The sequence below is a fragment of the Lipotes vexillifer genome, unplaced genomic scaffold (genome assembly GCF_000442215.2).
Source record: "Lipotes vexillifer unplaced genomic scaffold, Lipotes_vexillifer_v1.1 scaffold639, whole genome shotgun sequence".
Lineage (NCBI taxonomy): Eukaryota > Metazoa > Chordata > Mammalia > Artiodactyla > Lipotidae > Lipotes > Lipotes vexillifer.
Genome location: NW_006786377.1, coordinates 1,422,834 through 1,442,453, shown reverse-complemented (window position 1 = coordinate 1,442,453; position 19,620 = coordinate 1,422,834). Strand labels below are relative to the sequence as shown.

The window sequence follows — 19,620 nt, the reverse complement described above, 5'->3', positions numbered from 1 at the left end:
AAAAAAAAAAAAGGAACATTCTTATCACTTCACCCTACAAATCATTTGCTCCACTTTGAAGGAACAGTGTCTTAAGGTGGTTGCCTGTTTTATCTGAAGTAGGTTTATCTGTTTAATTTGTCTGTAAAACACATTGCCTGGACCCATATGCTCAATTATTTAAACATTTGCATATTAATAAGAAGTTAAATTGCTGTCAAGTGTTTTATTTTTAATGTTGCATCCCTTTATAATTCAAGAGCTCTCTCTTACAAATAAATTCTTCAGTCTTAAAAGAATGCACTTTACCTTGTGTCGAGTAAGAGCTGCTTGATGGTTCATTATGCTTATCTCAGAAGTCATCTGTAATTCACTGAGGAACAGCTTAATCCAGACAGAAAAGGAAAGCAGCAGTTCATCAAATTGCTGGTGTTCAGCGACCACAGACTGAAGAAAGTTAATCCTACGTACAGAAAGGTGTTGAAGTTAAAATGCCCCACAGCTGGACAGAATGATGATACGTTTTTTGGAATAAGCTTAACCAAGGGCAAAAGCAGTGTTGTCATACATGGACAGACCAGAGCTCTTGGTGTTTCCTACTCACACTTTCTCTCACACTTTTCCTGTCTCAGTTAATGTGACCACCATCCACCCAGATGGTCCTACGAGTCACCCTTCATCCCTCCATTTCTTTACCACCACATCTGCTCTACATTGATCCTGTTAGCACCCCCATCACGGTACGTTCTGTGCTCTTCTCTCCGCTTCCACATTCTGGTCTAACTCTCTTCATCTGTCGCCTTGCCTCCAACTGCTGCCACACTGGCCTCCTTCCTGCCACCGTGGCCTCCCTTCAATCCACGTTGTACATAAAAGCCAGAAATGACCTTAATGTAATCAGAACATTCTCTGCCGAGTTTAGACACGGGGGCAATTTCCTGTTGCACATAGGAAGGCAAAACTCCAAAACTCCTTACTGTGGCCTACGAAGGATCCCACTTAATCAACTCCTGTGCCCTCATCTGATACAGCGAGGCCTCACACTGCCACTCATCTCTGTTTCCCCAATATCCCAGCTCACTACTGTCTTAGAGACTTTTGGCTCCCCCTGCCTGTATCCTTTGCCCCCAAAGTACCATGAATCTGCTTCCTACACAGCATCCGGATCTTAATAGATGCCACGTCCCCTGAGATGTGGCTTGGCCACCCAATCTACAGTCCCTGACATATAACCCTATTTTGTTGTTTTCATATTACTGAACACCACCAGAAACAGTCTTGTTCATTCATTTGATTAATGATACATTTATCCTCTTCCTCACTGAATAAGAGATCGGACTTTACTTGCTTTGCTTACTGCTATATCCTTAGTACCAAGAAAGGTGCCTGGGATACAGTCAGGGATCAATCACTGCTTGTGTAATAAATTAGATGGATAAACAATAGGTGATCTGAGGTCAGAGTCCAAAGCCGGCATTAAGAATAATACCTTAATCAAATATTAATATGTTACAATGGCTCATATCCAAAGTTCAACTTTTTAAAGAGACTTTCATGTTTTAATCCTCACAAAACCTTCTACACATTATCTTTACAAGCATATACTATATTTTTAATGCTTTTATACATTTGTATCATTTTAAAACCCTTTACTTTCCCTCTGGGAGACAGGCAGAAGGCAGATCCTCCCCTATTTTACAAAAAATTACTCATCTTTCAAGAGTTTGGCACCAAAACCTTTTGTCAGCCTTTCATGAACCCATTCAAATGTCCTTTCTTTTTGTTCCCATAATATCCTGTGCTCACCTCTCATTGGATTTCTTGTTATTCCCATGCTGATCTCTAAAATAGTTGAGGTCAGGTTTTATTTATTTTTATGGTTTCAATTTCTGATATGGTGCCTTGTACTCAACAGGTACCCAATAAACATTTGCTAATTGAATAAATGAATGAACAGACGATGGAACAAATACAAGTTCCATGGCGGTGAAGAGCAGAACTCTGTTTACTGTTGCTATAACCCCAGCACTCAGAAGAGTGCAGTACTCATTGTAAAAACTCAGTAAATATTTGCTGAATAAATAAATTAAAAATTGACTAGAAAGGTTAAATGCCTTATTCAAGATTACATGGGCAGTCAATACCAATTTAAGTAAAAAATTTGTTTTCTGGCATCTTAGGAATAAATACCAATTGTTAATCATCTAGTCAATTAACATTTAATCCATTTTTGTCTCCTTTTAATATAATAATAATTTCCCTGCTCTCTACAAAGATCTATATAGGAATGAAATGGAAAAATAAATACATATCCTCTGTTGAGAAATAACATGTGAGGCAAAATTTTAATTACCTTTTTTCTCCTGTACATAAACAGCTTGGGCAATAATAATACAAACCCAAGTAATCCTCTACTCTTCAATATTGTTCAGCTAATTTGATCATTTGTCCGGATTGCAAGACGAAAATTTTGAATTGAGGTTCATTAGAAATCCTAATTATTAAGCACTTTGATTTTTAAAATGACGAATAAAGTAGTTTTCTTCCCTCCTATAATTATGCCCTGAATAATTGGGTTAAATAAAGTAAACAAAGCTAGGCTTTCTTAATTTATATGCTCACCATTTAAAATAATGAACAATACTAGAAGCTTTTTTTTGAAACCAAACCTTTTGCTAATTATCTGAGGCAGATCTCTCCATCTCTCATCCAGATGCTCCAAATGTAGTTTCATCATTTTCACATCATCTTTGGAGGCCACTGAGAATAGGGATTCCTTTAGTTGCAATAGGTTGCTGTAGTTTGAGGCCTGGGAAACAATTTCATTTTGCAGCCCCTGAGAAAAAACAGAATGGATTACAGATCTCATCCCAATGAGACTGACCAGGAAGGACCATGTGACACAGGTGGTTGCTATCCAAAGGCTTTGTGTTCTTGCAAAACAGAGGTCATTGGAACCAGGCTAAAAAGGGTTTTTATCCCTTGGTTTAGAAATGGATCCACTTAACCTCTAATGCAACATTAAAAATGCTTCTGAAACCTGAATTAGTTTCTCAGTGCCTGGGTTATGTTAAGTTAGGCAAATTTAGAAGCTGTAGAATTTCTTTCAGAATAAAGAAACTGAGTAGGTGAAAAGAATCAAAGAAAAACTGTTGCTGAAGAAAAACAAAGCATATCTAACAATGACAGACATACAATTCTAGGTACTGGGAACACAGTGTGTCTCTCTGTTTAGAGACTACATTAGGCCAAACCAGGGAACTTAAAGGGTCTTCATTTTACTTTCATGCAACAGAACTACTCATTTTTAAAGCAGGCAATGAATCTCTTAGGTGATGTGAGTGATGCATAAAAGCTGTGGTTCCTACCTAATAAGAGATAAAAGATAAGCACTATATAGATAGTTGTAGCCCGGCACATAGCTGATGCTTGTCAAAATGTTTTCTTTCCCCTCCATAGTGAGGCCACATGTGTGATACAAGCAAAATTGCTACAGGTATCAGAGGAAGGAGTACACAGCCTATGGACAACAGGAAAAACCTCAAAGCAGAACCAGGACTTACGCTGAGCTGGATGAAGACACAGGCCAGGAGGTGGGAATGTACAAGGAATATTCAGACCATGGTAGGGAGGCAGCTTGGCTGACACAGTGCCTGGATGGGGGCCAATCTTGGTCCTCTAATTTGTATGGCACTGTTTTCCACACAGAGACACATAGGAATACAGTTGTATTTTGTTTATTTATTTATTTACTGATTTACTGATTTATTTATGGCTGCTTTGAGTCTTTGTTGCTGCGCGCGGGCTTTCTCTAGTTGCGGCGAGCGGGGGCTACTCTTCGTTGCAGTGCGCAGGCTTCTCATCACGGTGGCTTCTCTTGTTGCAGAGCATGGGCTCTAGGTACGTGAGCTTCCACAGTTGTGGCTCAGGCTCAGTAGTTGTGGCACTCAGTAGTTGTGGCACATGGGCTTAGTTGCTCCGCGGCATTTTTTTTTTTTTTTTTGGCGGTACGCGGGCCTCTCACTGCTGTGGCCTCCCCGGCTGCGGAGCACAGGCTCCGGACGCGCAGGCCCAGCGGCCATGGCTCACGGGCCCAGCCGCTCCACGGCACGTGGGATCCTCCTGGACCGGGGCACGAACCCGCGCCCCCTGCATTGGCAGGCGGACTCTCAACCACTGCGCCACCAGGGAAGCCCTCTTTGTATCATTTTTAAGAAAAGGAGCTATGACTTCCCTTCTTAGAACAGCCCACAATGCATTTATAAGAAGATAAACACTGGATTGTGGACTGAGGGTTGCCCTTTATCCTCAGGCAGGACAGTCACTGGAGGTTTCTGAGCAGGGACTTTTTGGGAGATTATTGCATAACATTGGTGTTTGATAAACTAGAAAGGCAGGAGAACCAAGAGTATGAGAAACCCTCAAAGTCAAGGTAGGAGAACATCTGAAGATGGGGGTATAGGATCAAATGCTACAGACATGCTCCGATGGAGTTTTTAGAGAAGCAATTATGAAAACTAAAAGAACTAGTTTCCTCTTAAACATTTTGTAAAAGGTGATGGGAGAAAGTTGGGGTGTAAATCTGTTACACAATAAATATCTTTTGTGAAGCAATATTGCCTGTTGAATTTTCTGGCACAGATAGCATCGCTTAAAGCAAGTCATTAATCTCCAGAAATCAGTAACATTGTAGTTTCAGTAATACTTAAAGATTATTTTAAGTATAAAAAGTTGGCTTCTTCAAGAATGTAATAAGCTAGTATTCTTTGTCTTTCTATCTTCTGCATCTGTGCTTATTCATTTTATGGTGTCTTGCTTGAAAACAATCATTACTGTGACTTTTTTATTACCAAAAATTCATACAAATGCAAAAGTAGAAGGAATACAGCTATTACCCAACTTCAAAAATTATTCACTGATGGTCAACCTTGTTTCATCTATGTTTCTACCCATTTCTCCTTCAACTCCCCTGCCAGATAATTTGCATTCAAGTGCCAGACATTACGTTACAGGATTTTCTAATACATCATGGAAACTTATCTTCACAAAGTTCACCGTGACTTTGTCTTTCAGGTCAGGGCTGCTCTTCTTTGCAGGATCATGAAACGAAAACAAGAAGTTAAATTGCAGAAGGGATTTCATACTTGATTTTGTTTTACAACGCAACCATAACAAAGAGCATTTCATTTTCCTCTCACTTCCTTGAACTTGCCTGTACTAATTGAAGTTCATTCTCCACCTTGACTCTGTCTGCAGAAATGTTGGCTTCTGGGGGACTGGCTATAGCTTCACATCGCTCTAACCAAGTCAAAAAGGTAGACAGTTCTTTCTCTAGCCTACACAAAGCAGAGATAAGAAACAAATTCATGCAAAATTATCATACTTGAAAACTTTTCTGAAGTTGAGGGGTTCAACAGTAACCATTATAAATACCACAGTGTCTGTTGTCTTTTTCTAGACGTGAAGGTGGAAAAACCACTCCTTTCATGTTTGTGTATGAACTTGCACATGTGTTTAGATGTGTGCAATGTGTAAAGATACTCATACATCCCCTCCACAATCAGGGATCTTCATCTTATAACAAAGATCAATGTCTTCCCATGGTAGGCACATGAGTTGATGAGTTTTACATGCAGGATGATCATGTCCCATCACTTAAAGTCCAGAATTTCCTAGTTAGGAGTAGCTATTGAAACCCTGGCTGCCAACTGGAGAAGGAAGGCTGCTCACCTCTGCCAGTGGGCCAGCAGCTTCTCGAGCACAATCTGTCTCTCCTTAGTCTGATGCAGCAAACACTCATAGTTCTGCTTCAGGGCTGCAGCCTCCCGGATGGAGGAGTCTCTGTGAGAGACCTTGCGGGCGCTGGCTGACAGGGCAGCCACCGTGCTGGTCAGTGATTCCAGGGCCTGACAGAGATCCTGATGTGAGGGCAAAAAAGTTCCATGAATGCACAGCATCAAGAAAGGAGACCTAAGTTTTTCTTTGAGACCCGTTATCACCAAACGTTTTCGCAAAGGCATAATAAACAGCAATGGTACTAAAAAATGTCTCTGCCCATGATTTTCAGCAAAAAAAAGTCTCTGCCCGTGATTTTCAGCAAGACATAGTGGAAGTGACAAGTTACTTCATAAATGCAGAAGTCAAAGGTGAGAATGGAGAGCCTATTCCCCAAACAAGAATTTGTTGCTCTTTATCTGAATAATTACAACTTTCCCTTAAGGATTTAGATAATTTGTGAAAATTGTTATTCATGTTATACCAAATATATTTTAAAAAACCCTACTCCTAATTTATAAGAGCTACATGCAACATGCTATAATTTTATTGAAAAAATATATGGGAAGTTATGACTGACATAGCTGCCATCAGGAATCCATGATAAGAACAGTTAGGGAACCTGAGAATGTGGCAGGCACTGTGTTATGTACATTACATATATTATCTCATTTAATCTCATAAGAACCGTAAGAGGTATGTTCTTTCATTTGCCCCCATTTTACAGATCAGAAAATCAAGATAGAGAAAAATAACTTGCTTTAGGAAATCCAAATATTAGAAACATACAATACTATCCTCTCTGGTACTCAATTGTTAACTTAGCTGTCTATTAAAATAATTCTATCCAATCTAATTTTCCTACTTTTCCTCATTTGGGGGTTATTCTTTTAAAAATTACATAAGTAACATAATAATGCATTCTTATGATAAATATTCAAACAATATAAATTCCACTTTCTCTTCCACTTGTGCTTTTGTCAACTGTTTGCTATTACTGTGGCCCCTTTCTCTGTATCTGCATGCATGCACACATAATAGGGATTATATATATATATATATATATATATATATACTTTTTTTTTCTGGTTTATTAATTAACACACTTCTTTTGAGTATTTCTTTGTGCATGATTCTCTTGCTTTGCTCCTTCCTCTGAATTCTTCCAGAGGCATCTATTGCTTTGCAAAATATCTCACAGTGGTTACCAGTTCAGGGACCAGATCAAAAAAGCTAGCCATTGTGGAAAAGATCAGTGAGGACATAATCTTTGCACATCTGAGTGTAGTGGGTTAGAATCTGAAATCTGCTATGCAAATATATACATATTTTTCTGCACATTTAATTTTTTATAATGTTGGCAAGAGGTAACAGGGCTTATTAAGGCTATAATCTGAAAAAGTTACATGTTCTAATTATGAGAAATATATCTTAAATGACTACCCTTTAAAATACATTTTTAATGAAAACTTATATGCACAGTTATATTTCTTGTGTTATATGAAGTGAATATGTTTGATCTATATTATTCCTCAAGTAACATACAATTTTTTTCAATTTTAACTCTAATAAAAATATTTACTGTTTTCCTTTCAAGCAGGAATTATCACATTTCTGAGTAGATAAATAAGAAGAAATGTTGAAACATGCTCTTACCATATGTTCTTGGAGAACTTTGTATGTTTCTGTAGCTGAAGAACATATTTTAATTGGATCAGCAAGTTTATCTTCAAATTCAGACACAGTCTGCTGGATCTAAAACATTGGTAATATATAAAAATGATGATGGGGAAAACATACATCAAGGCAGAGAAGGTTATTGGGGAAACAGCATGCCTATCTTTTATGGATAACGTTCAGTGTGATGATAAAATCTATTTTTTAAAAAAACCCAAATCAATGTGTTCCACTATTTGAAAGAAATGTAATTAAGACTTAATACCTATCTGAACACAATATATAATGCCATTTTTTTATTCCCTGAAAAAAGGTTACATATAAATTACAAACTCAGTATCACTGACAACTTGGCAAATAACTGGCAAATAGTGTCTTTTCCTTATTCCATTATTTCTGGACAATTTATAAAATGCAATGTGAAATAGGTAACTTTAGCAGCAAGGACCAATTGTTACCTTTTTAAGATTCTCTTCAAACTTTTGCTGCTGAGATAAATGTCCCAGGATTGTTCCTTCCAGACTCTGTGCATGTTCTCGGAGTTCTTCCCAGTATCTTATTATCTGTGTTAACTTGGCTTTGATTCGAGCAGATTCTCCAGTGGTAATAAATTGAGCAAAAGACTGAGCTGCTTCCTCTAGGCCTGTAATGCTGCTCATCTTATTTTCTATTTCCTGAATCATGACCTAATATTTAAAACAAGAAAAATGACAATGGAGGCTGAGCAAGCCTGCCTTCCTGAAATGATATAATCATCTGCAGAGAGAGAAAATCAGCAGAATTTTTCCTTAACTGACATTTCAACATACTTGCACCATTAGAAAGCAGCTAGCTACAAACAAACACCATGTGTTTCCTGACCTCGTTTGGGGAGGATAGGTATGCAGACAATGTCTGAAAAATACAAACTGGTGGTGGTCATACTCGCTGGATGGAGAATAAGGAGAAAAGGCCACCCCTGCTCACAGTGAAGCAAGAACATGTCCCTGGAACTCTTACAGTCTCTCTGAAGGTACAGAGAATTCTCTGCTTATCCTATGAGTCAAGAGTTTTGACCAACTGGTCTGGAAAGTAGTATGTCCCCCAACTCATAGGAACGCTAATATTGGCATTCATTTAATTTTCCTAAAATGAAGCTGAATATTTCATATTTTACCAAACTAAAAGCTTTTCTGATTCTGCTCCTACCTAAACCCAGTCTTTTCATATTTATCACCTATACTTTATGCCAATGGTTTCCAAATTTGGAATATATTAGGGTCTCCTGGCTCCAACCTCAGGGAGTCAGACTCATTGGGTCTCAGGCAGGGCCCACTTTGCAGGTCTGACAACTTCCCTGGTGATGCACTGCTGCTGACCCAGAAAATCCACTTGGGGAACCACTGCTTTATTCACTAGCTGCAGACTCTACAGTAAGGAGCCTACAGACTATGATTTCCATTTGGGGCAGGAGGACATTTTACCTATTAGCCAACACAAGAAAAGTACTGAAAGTGGGCACATGCATGTGCGTGTGCGTGTGCGTGTGTTGGGGGGGGCCTCTTATAAACAGAGGTTTATTTATTTATAAGGTAAGAAAAACTATTTCTCTGAGAAAAAGAGCCAAATCATTCAATCAAAATAAAGTCAAAAATTCAGACAAGTCTCAGTTTCAAATAATTTAAATAGAAAATACTGTTACCCTAGAAAAAATAAATGTGTGACTTCTGTCTATAGAAGAGACAACAGAGTCAGAAATAACTTCTGTTTAGATAAGACTCTTGGAAATAGCTGGCATCAGATTAGTGCCAGTTACACATCAGCTGTTTGTTTTTATTTTTCATATTCATGACTATAGTGGTATATCTGATAGATATTTGTTGTTTGAGCATTAATACAATCTTTCTTTGTTTTTCTGTTTTCTAAGATGATTTTTTTTGGAAAAATTACTCATAATTCAACAAATGTATTTTGAGTTTTTTATGTGCTAATAGTTGTTCTAGGTGCTTCCAACACCTCAGTGAAACCATCTTAGTTAAGATCAAAGTTCTTAGTTCTTAGAGTAATATATGGCATTAACAAATTCATAGATGCAAACTATATAATTATATTGTTGGATTGTGGCAGAAAAAATTTCCAATTCGCAAAGAGAAGATGGAAGATGAACCCAGTGTATGTTCTTATCATTTGTGTTATCAATTAGAAATAAGAAATTAGTCGATTTGGAATAGCATGTAATAAAGGACAAAAATGGGCTTACAGGTAAATATCTTCACAACAACACTCAAGTGCTTCATTAATTTTAATCCTAAGTGTTTGAAGTGAAAATACTATGACAAGTGTTAACATATTTTGAATATTTCCTATAATGTAGTCTTCTGTTTGGAAATAGAAAGTGAACCTATGAGCCCCAACTCCACAGTACAGTGTATTCAACTCTATCTTTGCTTATTTCTAGCAAATATATTTTTCCTGATACTCATATTCATTTTTAGATAGTTTTCAAAGTGCCATATTGGAATATTAAAATGTATTTCAGCCTGATGGCATGGAAATCCACAACTGAATGTTTATATACTTAAAAATAAAATACTTAATCATTTTGTTTCTTAAAAGCAATGTGATGACATTTGATCACTGACATATTTCAGAAGTTCTGGAATTAAGGTTTAAGAAAATAGAAAAATGAATTAGAGAAAGGATAAACAAGTTAAAGGGTGTATGTCAAAAATTTTTGAAGGAAGAACGTTGAGACAAAACTATTTAAATGTGCTATTCTTTGTTTTCTTAGAATTAAATGGCAACTTTTAAAAACAGTTTTAAAGATTAAACATATTTCATTCTTTAATGGCTGGGCATCTGTTTTGCCTAGTATATCACACAAGACATAAGCTAGACTGCATACACCAGACTCCATGTATCCTTGACTGCAGAAGATGTGTGATAAGCAATCTGCACAGCTTGTAATCTTAGCTAAACAATATTGCATCCTCCCACTGTGCACATGGCAATGACTTGTTCTGAGTCATAATGTGAAACATTCCCTCACCTTGGTATTTATTTTACTATATTTAATCGAATGAAATGGCAAAGGGTTTTCCCACTCCAAAAAAATGAGCTGAGTTAGAAAAAGAAGCGGTTGAATTGTGAAAATGTGTTGTGTAAAAATAGCATAAAAGAAAGAGAAATGAACATTCAGAATTCATTTCTTTCAGCCCATTTTTTTTCTTAAGCTACTTGAATGAAATGGACGATGACAGTCTATGCACTTGGTTATTTTAGAACTGGAGGATAACATATCAGCGCGTCTCAGTCCATGCCCCCAAGGGCATCATAAATGCCAGCATTAGATCGATGGAATCTGATTGCTTCACCTGAAGAAAGTAATTTCTCCAACCCCTCCTTGTGGTTGGTGAGGGTAAATGCCACCAATACTTGAGCTAGACATTTAGAATAGTTCTTAAAAATAAGGTTGTAGATGATGAACACATTTCATGGCGTATAAATCCATCAACAGGGCACTCTAATGGGGTTAATTCAAAATCAAGGAAAAGAATAATGTAACCATAAAAACATTTTAATGATATTGCACACAATAATGACTTTGAATGCATAAGCCAGACAATATTAATACATAATTCCATCTATTAAGTGTTGCCCAGTATCAATCAAGACCTTTTAGCTCAGCATTTTTTGTGTGAATTTAATTTTAATAGAGTCACATAGCAATGACAGATTTGTTCTGGGGACAAATAGCATTTGATGAAATGTAAGAAAGGCGCTCTTAAAACCTAGACATGGATTATAAATGTAACTTGTGAGCAGGTCACCTTAATTTGGTTGATTTGTGTGTCCATGGCAGATGACGAAGTTTCCAAGTCATTGAGTTCTTTTTCTTTCTCAGTTATCCAGACGGACAGGGTCTCAAAATTAGTGCCAAAATGATTCCACTTGTTTTTCACCATTTCCATGGTTTTAATACTAAAATTAACCAAATTAAGTAAATAAAATGCAGTATCTTAATAGAGAAAAACAATACATTTTCCTTTAAATCACCAGGTGAAAAGATAGTGAAGACATTTGTGACCACATCAAAGCTGAAACGATTAGAACAGGGGAAAAAAATGCACATTTGATCTGAGTTAGTCAGTCCTCAAGTATTCCTGTCTCCTCTGAGAATGAGGTAGCACTAAGCTATGTTATGGATGGAACTGTGCTTTGAACAAAATATTGCTGGGTCCAAAGGGTTTGAATCCAGGCATAATCTTGTTAAACTGTGCATGCGAACAGTAGTTGCCAGAACTTATTTTAGTAAACTTCTCACCTAGATTCCAGTGCACACAATTTTTTTAACAGTCCTACTTTTGTCAACGTGGCCCTTTTGCTCTTAGAGGAGAGATACTGCAGTGATGCTTTATACTCAGAGATCTTTATAAAATACATCTTTATGAATCAAGATAATGCTTGTAATCTGAATCTCATGCTGCCGCGCAGGAACTGTTTCTGTTATTAGAGTGGAGGCTGCAATCTATTATCTATAACAATTTCAGCTATTCTTAGATGTCTGTATGATCTTGATTCTAAAAGACTTTATAAATTCTTGTACATGAGCACCCTAACTGCTTTTAGACAACTTGGGCTTTATTTGTAATAAATCTAGTGAATAAAATTTCAATTATAGGTTCCCAGTTTGTATTACTTATGCACATACAGCCATGTGATAGTTATGCACATATAACCAGGTGATTATGGCTATCAGTTTAGAAAAAGACTGGGAAACTAAGGGTATATCATTGAACTGTTAAGTCCTTGGGTTAAAAAAACAAAAAAAAAAAGAAGGAATTTCCCTGTTTACCAAAAGGCACTTGAAGACATCAAGGAAAATACAATGGCATCATTGATCGTCAAATTCAATAATACTGCAGCCTCAAATGTATACCCTGGATGAGTCTATGCTCTCATCAGTACAGTTAATTCAAGCTATATTATATTTCAATTTTTTAAATGAAATAAAGATTCAAGTGGATATTTCTAATGCAAGTAACTTCCTTTCTAATAAACTCTAAGTTTTACTATTTCTACCTTGATAGTTAATATTTAAAGGTTTAAGTCACAATTTACTTTAAATATTTAATAAATTTTAAAGTTTAGACAAAGATACAACATTAATTATAAGGTGTTAATAGTATTAAAAACAAATTTTACATTTTAAAACCCATCTAGAAATTATGTCCTATACCTTAAAAACAATACATGTTGGTGATTTGCCACTAAATAATCTTTAAAATAGAACCATTCAGCCATATTATTTTGAGGAACATTGGTCATATGTTTATCCCCTCCAAATTTTTGTGTGTGTCTATCTTGTACATAACAGGATACCATAGGCCAAAAACTATTTTCTTTCTTTTTAGATATTTAAACACTAAATGTTTAAAAATATATTTTTGAAATTAATTTTTGGAAATAGTATACAATCAGTGACAATTTGAACACTGAGGCACTGTAAGTAAGCTCTGTGAGCTTCTTGGAGTTGAAGATGCTTGGTCTATGCCATATGTATTTAGGCCTAGAATCTACACAACGAAAAATCTACCCTTCCCTCTGGTGACAGCAGAATGATACAGTAAAAAAATTATCTTAAATATTGGTTCTTTTTTGAGATTCCCTTCTCCAGTGTACAAAGGCCACTTAAATTTTATAGATATGGCTTTCTCATGAACAGAATCAGTTTATGATGCAAAAACCACATCACTTGTATTTTTCTGCTCTGTTACAGATGTTGGATTCTCTATTGGTGATATTTTCTTTTGAATTGTAAGTTGCTTCCTCAAAACATGCTGAAATACACAGGACACTGGGAGATTTTAAAAGAATGTTTTGAATACAATATACAGGAAAGAGGGTATGAAACTTTATCTCAGAGAAGAAAGTTTAGGACTTGTCAAGCACATACTCTTCTTCAAGCGTGTCTTCTAAGTTTTTGACTTGCTCTTGGATTGACCTGGCCTGCCGCCGAAGCAGCTGCTTATTCTTGGGCCCAAGTGGGATCTCTGAAGCTTCCTTCACAAGATTCTCAGCCTGGACTGCAACACCTTCTGTTCGTTTAGAAAACTCCTATAAAAGATATTATAATTGTTAGAACAGCATCTTCTATTAAACTCTGCCCTCAAATAAACTGCACATACTACAGTCTCCCCCAGAACAGATGGATAGATAAATAGATAGATTCAAACATATAAGAATATTGGCATATAATATTCTTAGCAATAAAACAGACTTTTTTTCATTATGGCCAAAATAGACACTTTGTTAAATTATTTTCATTTTATATAAGTGAAACCACAACCAGACCTTCATAGTTGGAGAACTACTTTCATAGCTATCCAACAATTCTCAAAAAAAAATGTGTACTCCATTGTCTCCCGGTTTGGGTTTTCTGTTTAGAATTCTGAGCCACATTATAGTAATTAACTTGTCTACACATATGTTAGTTTATTACAGGCCAGTTGGGCAATGATCATTAGTGATTTTTTTTTCCAGTCATAAAGATAACAGATTTCTAGGCCAGTGAATATAAATACTTGTTTATTTAATTGAAGGATATCTTAGTCAACACAGAGTATCACTGATCTTTAAAAAAACATTTTGTTAACTAGTTCTCTGAAAAGAGCTATAAACTGATCTTAATGCTGTTAAATCTTGTTTACTATATATCCATATACTACACGAGGGAAAGAAGATAAGTTTTGAACTACTCAAACCGGGACTAGGGCTCTGGATTTGCTAATTACTAGCTGTTCGTCTTTGGCAAACTACTTTTCAGGGTCTTTCACATAAAACGCAGATAGTAATACTTTTCTCAAAAGATTACCATTAACATTTCATTAGCAATTTCATTTTTAAGTGCCCGGCATTCTGGCATACCTATTATCATTTTTTTTTTTTTACTACCTTCACATAAAATTGAGGATAAAATGGTTTATAAAGTTCATACACCGATTTTCAATAATAGTGAATCACCTTAATTCAAAAATTAATTTCATATATTTGAGGCACTGGTAAATTTTAGTTATCTCAACTTTGTCAGGTAAATATATGGAATACTGAATTAGAAAAGGTAAACCCAGAGACAATCCTGAGTGGAAAACAAGTAACTTAGGGTCTCATTTCTTCTCCTGGATTATATCAGAGGAGCTTCAAATTTTGATCATAAACTGCTCTCTCCTAAATAAGTAATATAAATAATTTTTAAAAGTCAGACTCCTGGTAGCCACCTTTTCCTACAGAGCATCTCTCAAAATCATTACATAACGCCATATAAGATAGTTACTACATAACATCTTCGTGATTGAAAGATTTAACGTCCTCATAGAAAGATCAACATTACTTCAGAGAAGTACCCTGCTATTTGAAAGAATAAAAATGGGTAAGTACATCTTCCTTACCGTTGAGAGATTTATAATATCCTAAAATACAATATGTACTAATGTCACAACATTAAATTCTGTGGTTAGAAGCATCTACTATCACTATATGTGAACTTACTGTCATTGCAGATTCAATTGTGAAATCTGTGAATCACAGCAGAACCCCATGAATAAAATAAGAAGCATAAAAGTGTTTTTTCCCCCTAGTGTTTCCCTGAACCCAGGAAAACACATGGAGAAAGTAGAGTTATGTTTGAAAATGCTTCTATACATTCAATCTAAGAGCCTTTTGTGGGAGCTACGTATGGGGAAAGCACAATGCAGAGGAATCCTAAGCACAGAATGACGTTGATAAAAACCAAATTAAACAAAACTAGAGTAATGTTGTAAGGCTTTATCTCTATGTCCTAAGAAGACATATGAGTGGCAGCAGGGTGCAGCCGGAAAGAATGGACTCTGGCATCAGACAGGTTTAGAGTTGAAACTTGGCTCTGACCTTCACACACAAACTAGCTGTGGGACCTTGAGTCACACCACTCTTTGAATTTTCATCTCATCAGTAAAGCCATACTGTGAAGATTAAAAATGACATTGCTATAAACACACATTGGCAGAGAGAAAGCCCTCAAGTTCCTCAGCACAACTACTCAAGGGTTACAACAGGCATGAAGGCTATATTAACAATGTCAAGTAAGCAGAGAAACAGAACAATTATTCCAGATGACATATGCTTGTGCAGCAGTGTATATCAACAATTAGTAAAGTAACTCAGTTTTTTAATGAAAATATAATATGGTGGCTGAGGTTATGAGCTCTAGACTCAGACCTCTTGGGTTTGCATCCCAACTTCAGTTAGTAATCCTGAGATCTTGGATAAATTCAGTAACAACTTTGTACCTTATATTTCCTCATTTATACCACATGATTAATAATGGTACCTATCTCTAAGGACTATTTTGGTGATTAAAGAAGATGATAAACACCAAATGATTAGATCAGCAAATAGTGTATGTTCAATAATTGTTAGCTCACATCATTAAATCAATCCCAAAGTATGCAAGGTTATTGGCTAAGGAGAATTTTAAAAATAAGACAAAAAGACCACATTTGTTTCATCTATAGCTGGCAAACCAATTCAAAGGAGTTGGAGTCGCAGGGTATCAGAAACTCTGGATGGAACCCAGGAGGAACACCCATGTGATAATTCACACAATATATGTGTTTGTATTTATAAAAGATACCTGATATATATATATATATATATATACACATACATATATATGTATATATACATATATATGTATGTATACATATGCATACCTGATATATACATACACATATGCATTTATACATACACACAATATACACACATATATACACATATATATATACACATCACACACACACACACACACACACACACACATGACTCTAGAGTCCAGTTCTTACCCACTGTGATTGTGAATTGTGAATCCCTTGAGGGATTCAGTCCTTGACCGGGGCACGAACCCGTGTCCCCTGCATCGGCAGGCGGACTCTCAACCACTGTGCCACCAGGGAAGCCCCTGATATATTTTTAATATGTAAAATAATTAAAAATAAAAAATAATTTTCTATTTAAATGGCTGATGAAAATCATACAGAATTGAAAGATTCTGTGGCCTTATAAAACTTCAAACTCCTCGGTGAGTTAATAACAGGAGAAATAGTGACAAATTTACAGTACAAGAGACACAGAAGCCTTTTACTGGTGAGAAAACAGAAGCACAGGGGTTTCCTTGCTAAAGGTTATGAAAGGATGGATGTAAGAATGTTCTTTCTTATACATTGACAAACACGTTTCTACACGAATTCAGTCTTTCTATAAACGCAAAACATATGCAATAGGAACCAAAGGGGCCTGTACAACTCTAAATGATTCGCTCAAATTTACTGGTCTACCCTGAGTGTCCAAGGTGTTTGAGCTTACAGGGTTGAGCTTACCAAGCACACCTACTAAATATTATCTCTTGGATGTCCCACTGGACATCAAACTCAATATGTTCAAAATGCAGTTGTTCATCTTCCCCCACTAACAGCTACTCCAATTTCCTATCTCACTCCTATTGTCTCCGTCAGGCTCAGAACCTTGGGTATCATGTTTTTTCCTTCACTTTGTCTCTTTTACATCTGTCCCAATGTCTCCATTGCCATCTCCATTACCTTAATTCGTGTTCCTATTCATGTACGCATGCAATAACTTTATAACTAGAACCCATGACTCCAGACTTCTATGCTTTCAATGTTCTATACCTGCTTAAAAAACTCATCTCCCTAAAGGACAGCTCATGTGACTCTCCTTACAGACCTCTAATGTTTCCGCGTAGCCTAGAGAGTAATGCTTTAGGCCTTCAAGAGTCTTTGTGATGTGGCCCAACTTTCCTTTACAACTTCACTCCCCTTTTCTGCTTTATAGCAGAGAATCCCCATTTCTCACACTTTTATACTGCATGGAGTTTCCCATTACAGGAATGCTGGTTTTCTGCCCCAAACTCTGCTTTTCTATGTCTTACCTGCCCTTCAAGTTTCAGTTCAACCTATCACTGACTTCAGAAAGATGTTTTAGAAATTTATCCATCTATTAGGAAACTATTTCCCACTTTAATGAAAACATCTTGATGTTTCAATCTTATTTATATTTTCATTCCCCAGAGCAACTTGACCAATGTGTTGAAGAGTGAATCATAAGTAAACAATAAAAACTGATTAAATAATTATAATAAGTAATAAAATGAAACAGTTTTTCTTGGGAATAATGGGTACCAAGGGACTATGTGGTCTTGCCAATATACCTTTGTCTGTTCCAATTCTGAAGATAAGCTTTCCAAACTGCTAAAACTCAAGAAGCGCTCGTGGCTGGAACCTGTTTGAAAAAGGTATCTGACCACTGTCTCTTTGTTTGTTTCAAATCTCTCCCATTTTCTTAATGTGACCTAAATTAGAAAAAATAAATAACATATGATGTTATGAATTATCAGAATGTATCACAAAATATTGTCATATTTCCATTCATTTGTCAGGCTATTAACTTCCAGTTAACCTTCAGTTCAAATGTCAAACAATTACACAGAATAAAAACGATTTTAATGTCTTCTATAAGAATTCCCCTTTTGAGTCTCAATTCATCTACCAAAAGAGGATGTATGGCCTAAGAGTCTGAGTTTTTTTTATCTTCTGTAAAGTCCTATGAATCTTAGGATATTACTTAACTGTAGATAAAGGACAAAAGAAAGAAACCCTCCCAATGCCTCTCCAAAAAAAAGAAAGGATGAAAGAGAGAGAGAGAAGGAAGTGCAGCAGGCGGTGAGCAGGGGGAAATAAAAAATCCAAGAACTTTTTTAAGTTAATATGTTAAGGACACAATAAACCATAAAGGTGTGACTGCTGGACTGTCCAGAAAAGTGAAATAATCCAACATAAATTTCTGGATTCAGACAAGTGTGGATTAAAATCCTGGCTTTACAATTGATCACTGCTCTGTGATTTCAGCGAAAATCCTCTAACTCTTTGTTTTTAAGCATCCACACTTGGAAAATGTGCTAATTACAGTACCTATCTCACAAGGCTGATGCTGTGATTAAAAGAGATAACTCGTGTAAGTGTTTAATGGAATGTGGGCGCCTCAGAGGTGGGAACAATAAACCTTTGCTCCTGCTAGTAGGACACGTGTAACCTGTGACCCGGAAGTTAATATAGCCCACGATGTAACTTCCGGTCTCCTACCTGGATGCGGCGCTCCTGTTTCTCCCGGCTGTGCTCCACATTGTCCAGGGTGCTCTCTAGCTTCTGCAGCTCCTCTTGGACTCGGCCAGGCAGCCCACCTTCTCCCTGCCGAGCCTGTGCGATCTGCTGCTGCACGTCCCTCTTCTGTGCATTGATCCTCTTTGTCTTTTGCTGGAAGCAGTTGTTCAACAGATGGATAGAAATATTAACTCTCTAAGCACCCAGGCAGGGACATAAACACCCACACTTTAACAGTTATGGAAAGGTACAATCTCCCACAGCAGGGGCCCAAACTGCATTTTAAACTTAGGATGAATAGTTAAGATGGTAATGAAGGCTCTATCGTAATCAAAGATGGGCATCATTTATAAATATTTTATGTTTTTTAATGGGAACAGCAATAATTAATTTGGCCAGAGTGTTTTAATTGTGTGCTAATTTAGATAACATTTAATATTTCGTGCAATACTACAGGTGGAATTTGGCAGAACTATTCATTTGACATAATTCTCCTTAAAGAACTATATTCTGCCTAAAAACACAAAGTCCCAACTCCAACTTTTTAAAATCATCCATGCTGTAAAAATGCTAATATGAAGAGATTTAATTCCAGGGCATATTCAGAATGATTAATAGTTTGAGATATCTGGGGAAAGTTATGTTTTAAAATAAACTTTTTATTGAAGTATAATGTACAAACAGAATGGTACACAAATCTCAAAACACAGCTTATGAATTTTCACAAAGTAAACACATCCATATAGCCAAGCACCTGGTCCAAGAAATGTGAAGTTTTTAAATATTAATGTAAATATCTATAATCTCATATTTCTCTAATTTAAAGTAAACTGAAACCCAAACAACACTTACAGTGATTGAGAACAATATAACACTAAGCGTTATTTTGTTTTGGACTCACAGCCTTTTTATAATTACTAAGTAAATCTACAAAGCCTAAAGGCTGCTCTTTTACATATACATTTTTTTTTTTTTTTTTTTTTTGTGCTACGTGGGCCTC

The 19,620-nt window shown here is 36.3% G+C and overlaps 1 protein-coding gene across 1 annotated transcript in view; it reads right to left on the bottom strand.

The window, feature by feature from the left end:
* Window positions 1-19,620, bottom strand: part of SYNE1 (spectrin repeat containing nuclear envelope protein 1) — a 385,453-nt gene that overhangs the window by 270,227 nt on the left and 95,606 nt on the right. The window contains exons 28-37 of the mRNA XM_007458743.1: window positions 18,603-18,773; window positions 17,672-17,812; window positions 13,367-13,527; window positions 11,241-11,391; window positions 7,890-8,117; window positions 7,411-7,509; window positions 5,710-5,897; window positions 5,192-5,315; window positions 2,649-2,815; window positions 289-442 (exon numbers count right to left, since the gene is read on the bottom strand). Of these exons, the coding sequence (XP_007458805.1) occupies window positions 289-442; window positions 2,649-2,815; window positions 5,192-5,315; window positions 5,710-5,897; window positions 7,411-7,509; window positions 7,890-8,117; window positions 11,241-11,391; window positions 13,367-13,527; window positions 17,672-17,812; window positions 18,603-18,773 (1,584 nt within the window). The remainder of the gene's footprint in view (window positions 1-288; window positions 443-2,648; window positions 2,816-5,191; window positions 5,316-5,709; window positions 5,898-7,410; window positions 7,510-7,889; window positions 8,118-11,240; window positions 11,392-13,366; window positions 13,528-17,671; window positions 17,813-18,602; window positions 18,774-19,620) is intronic.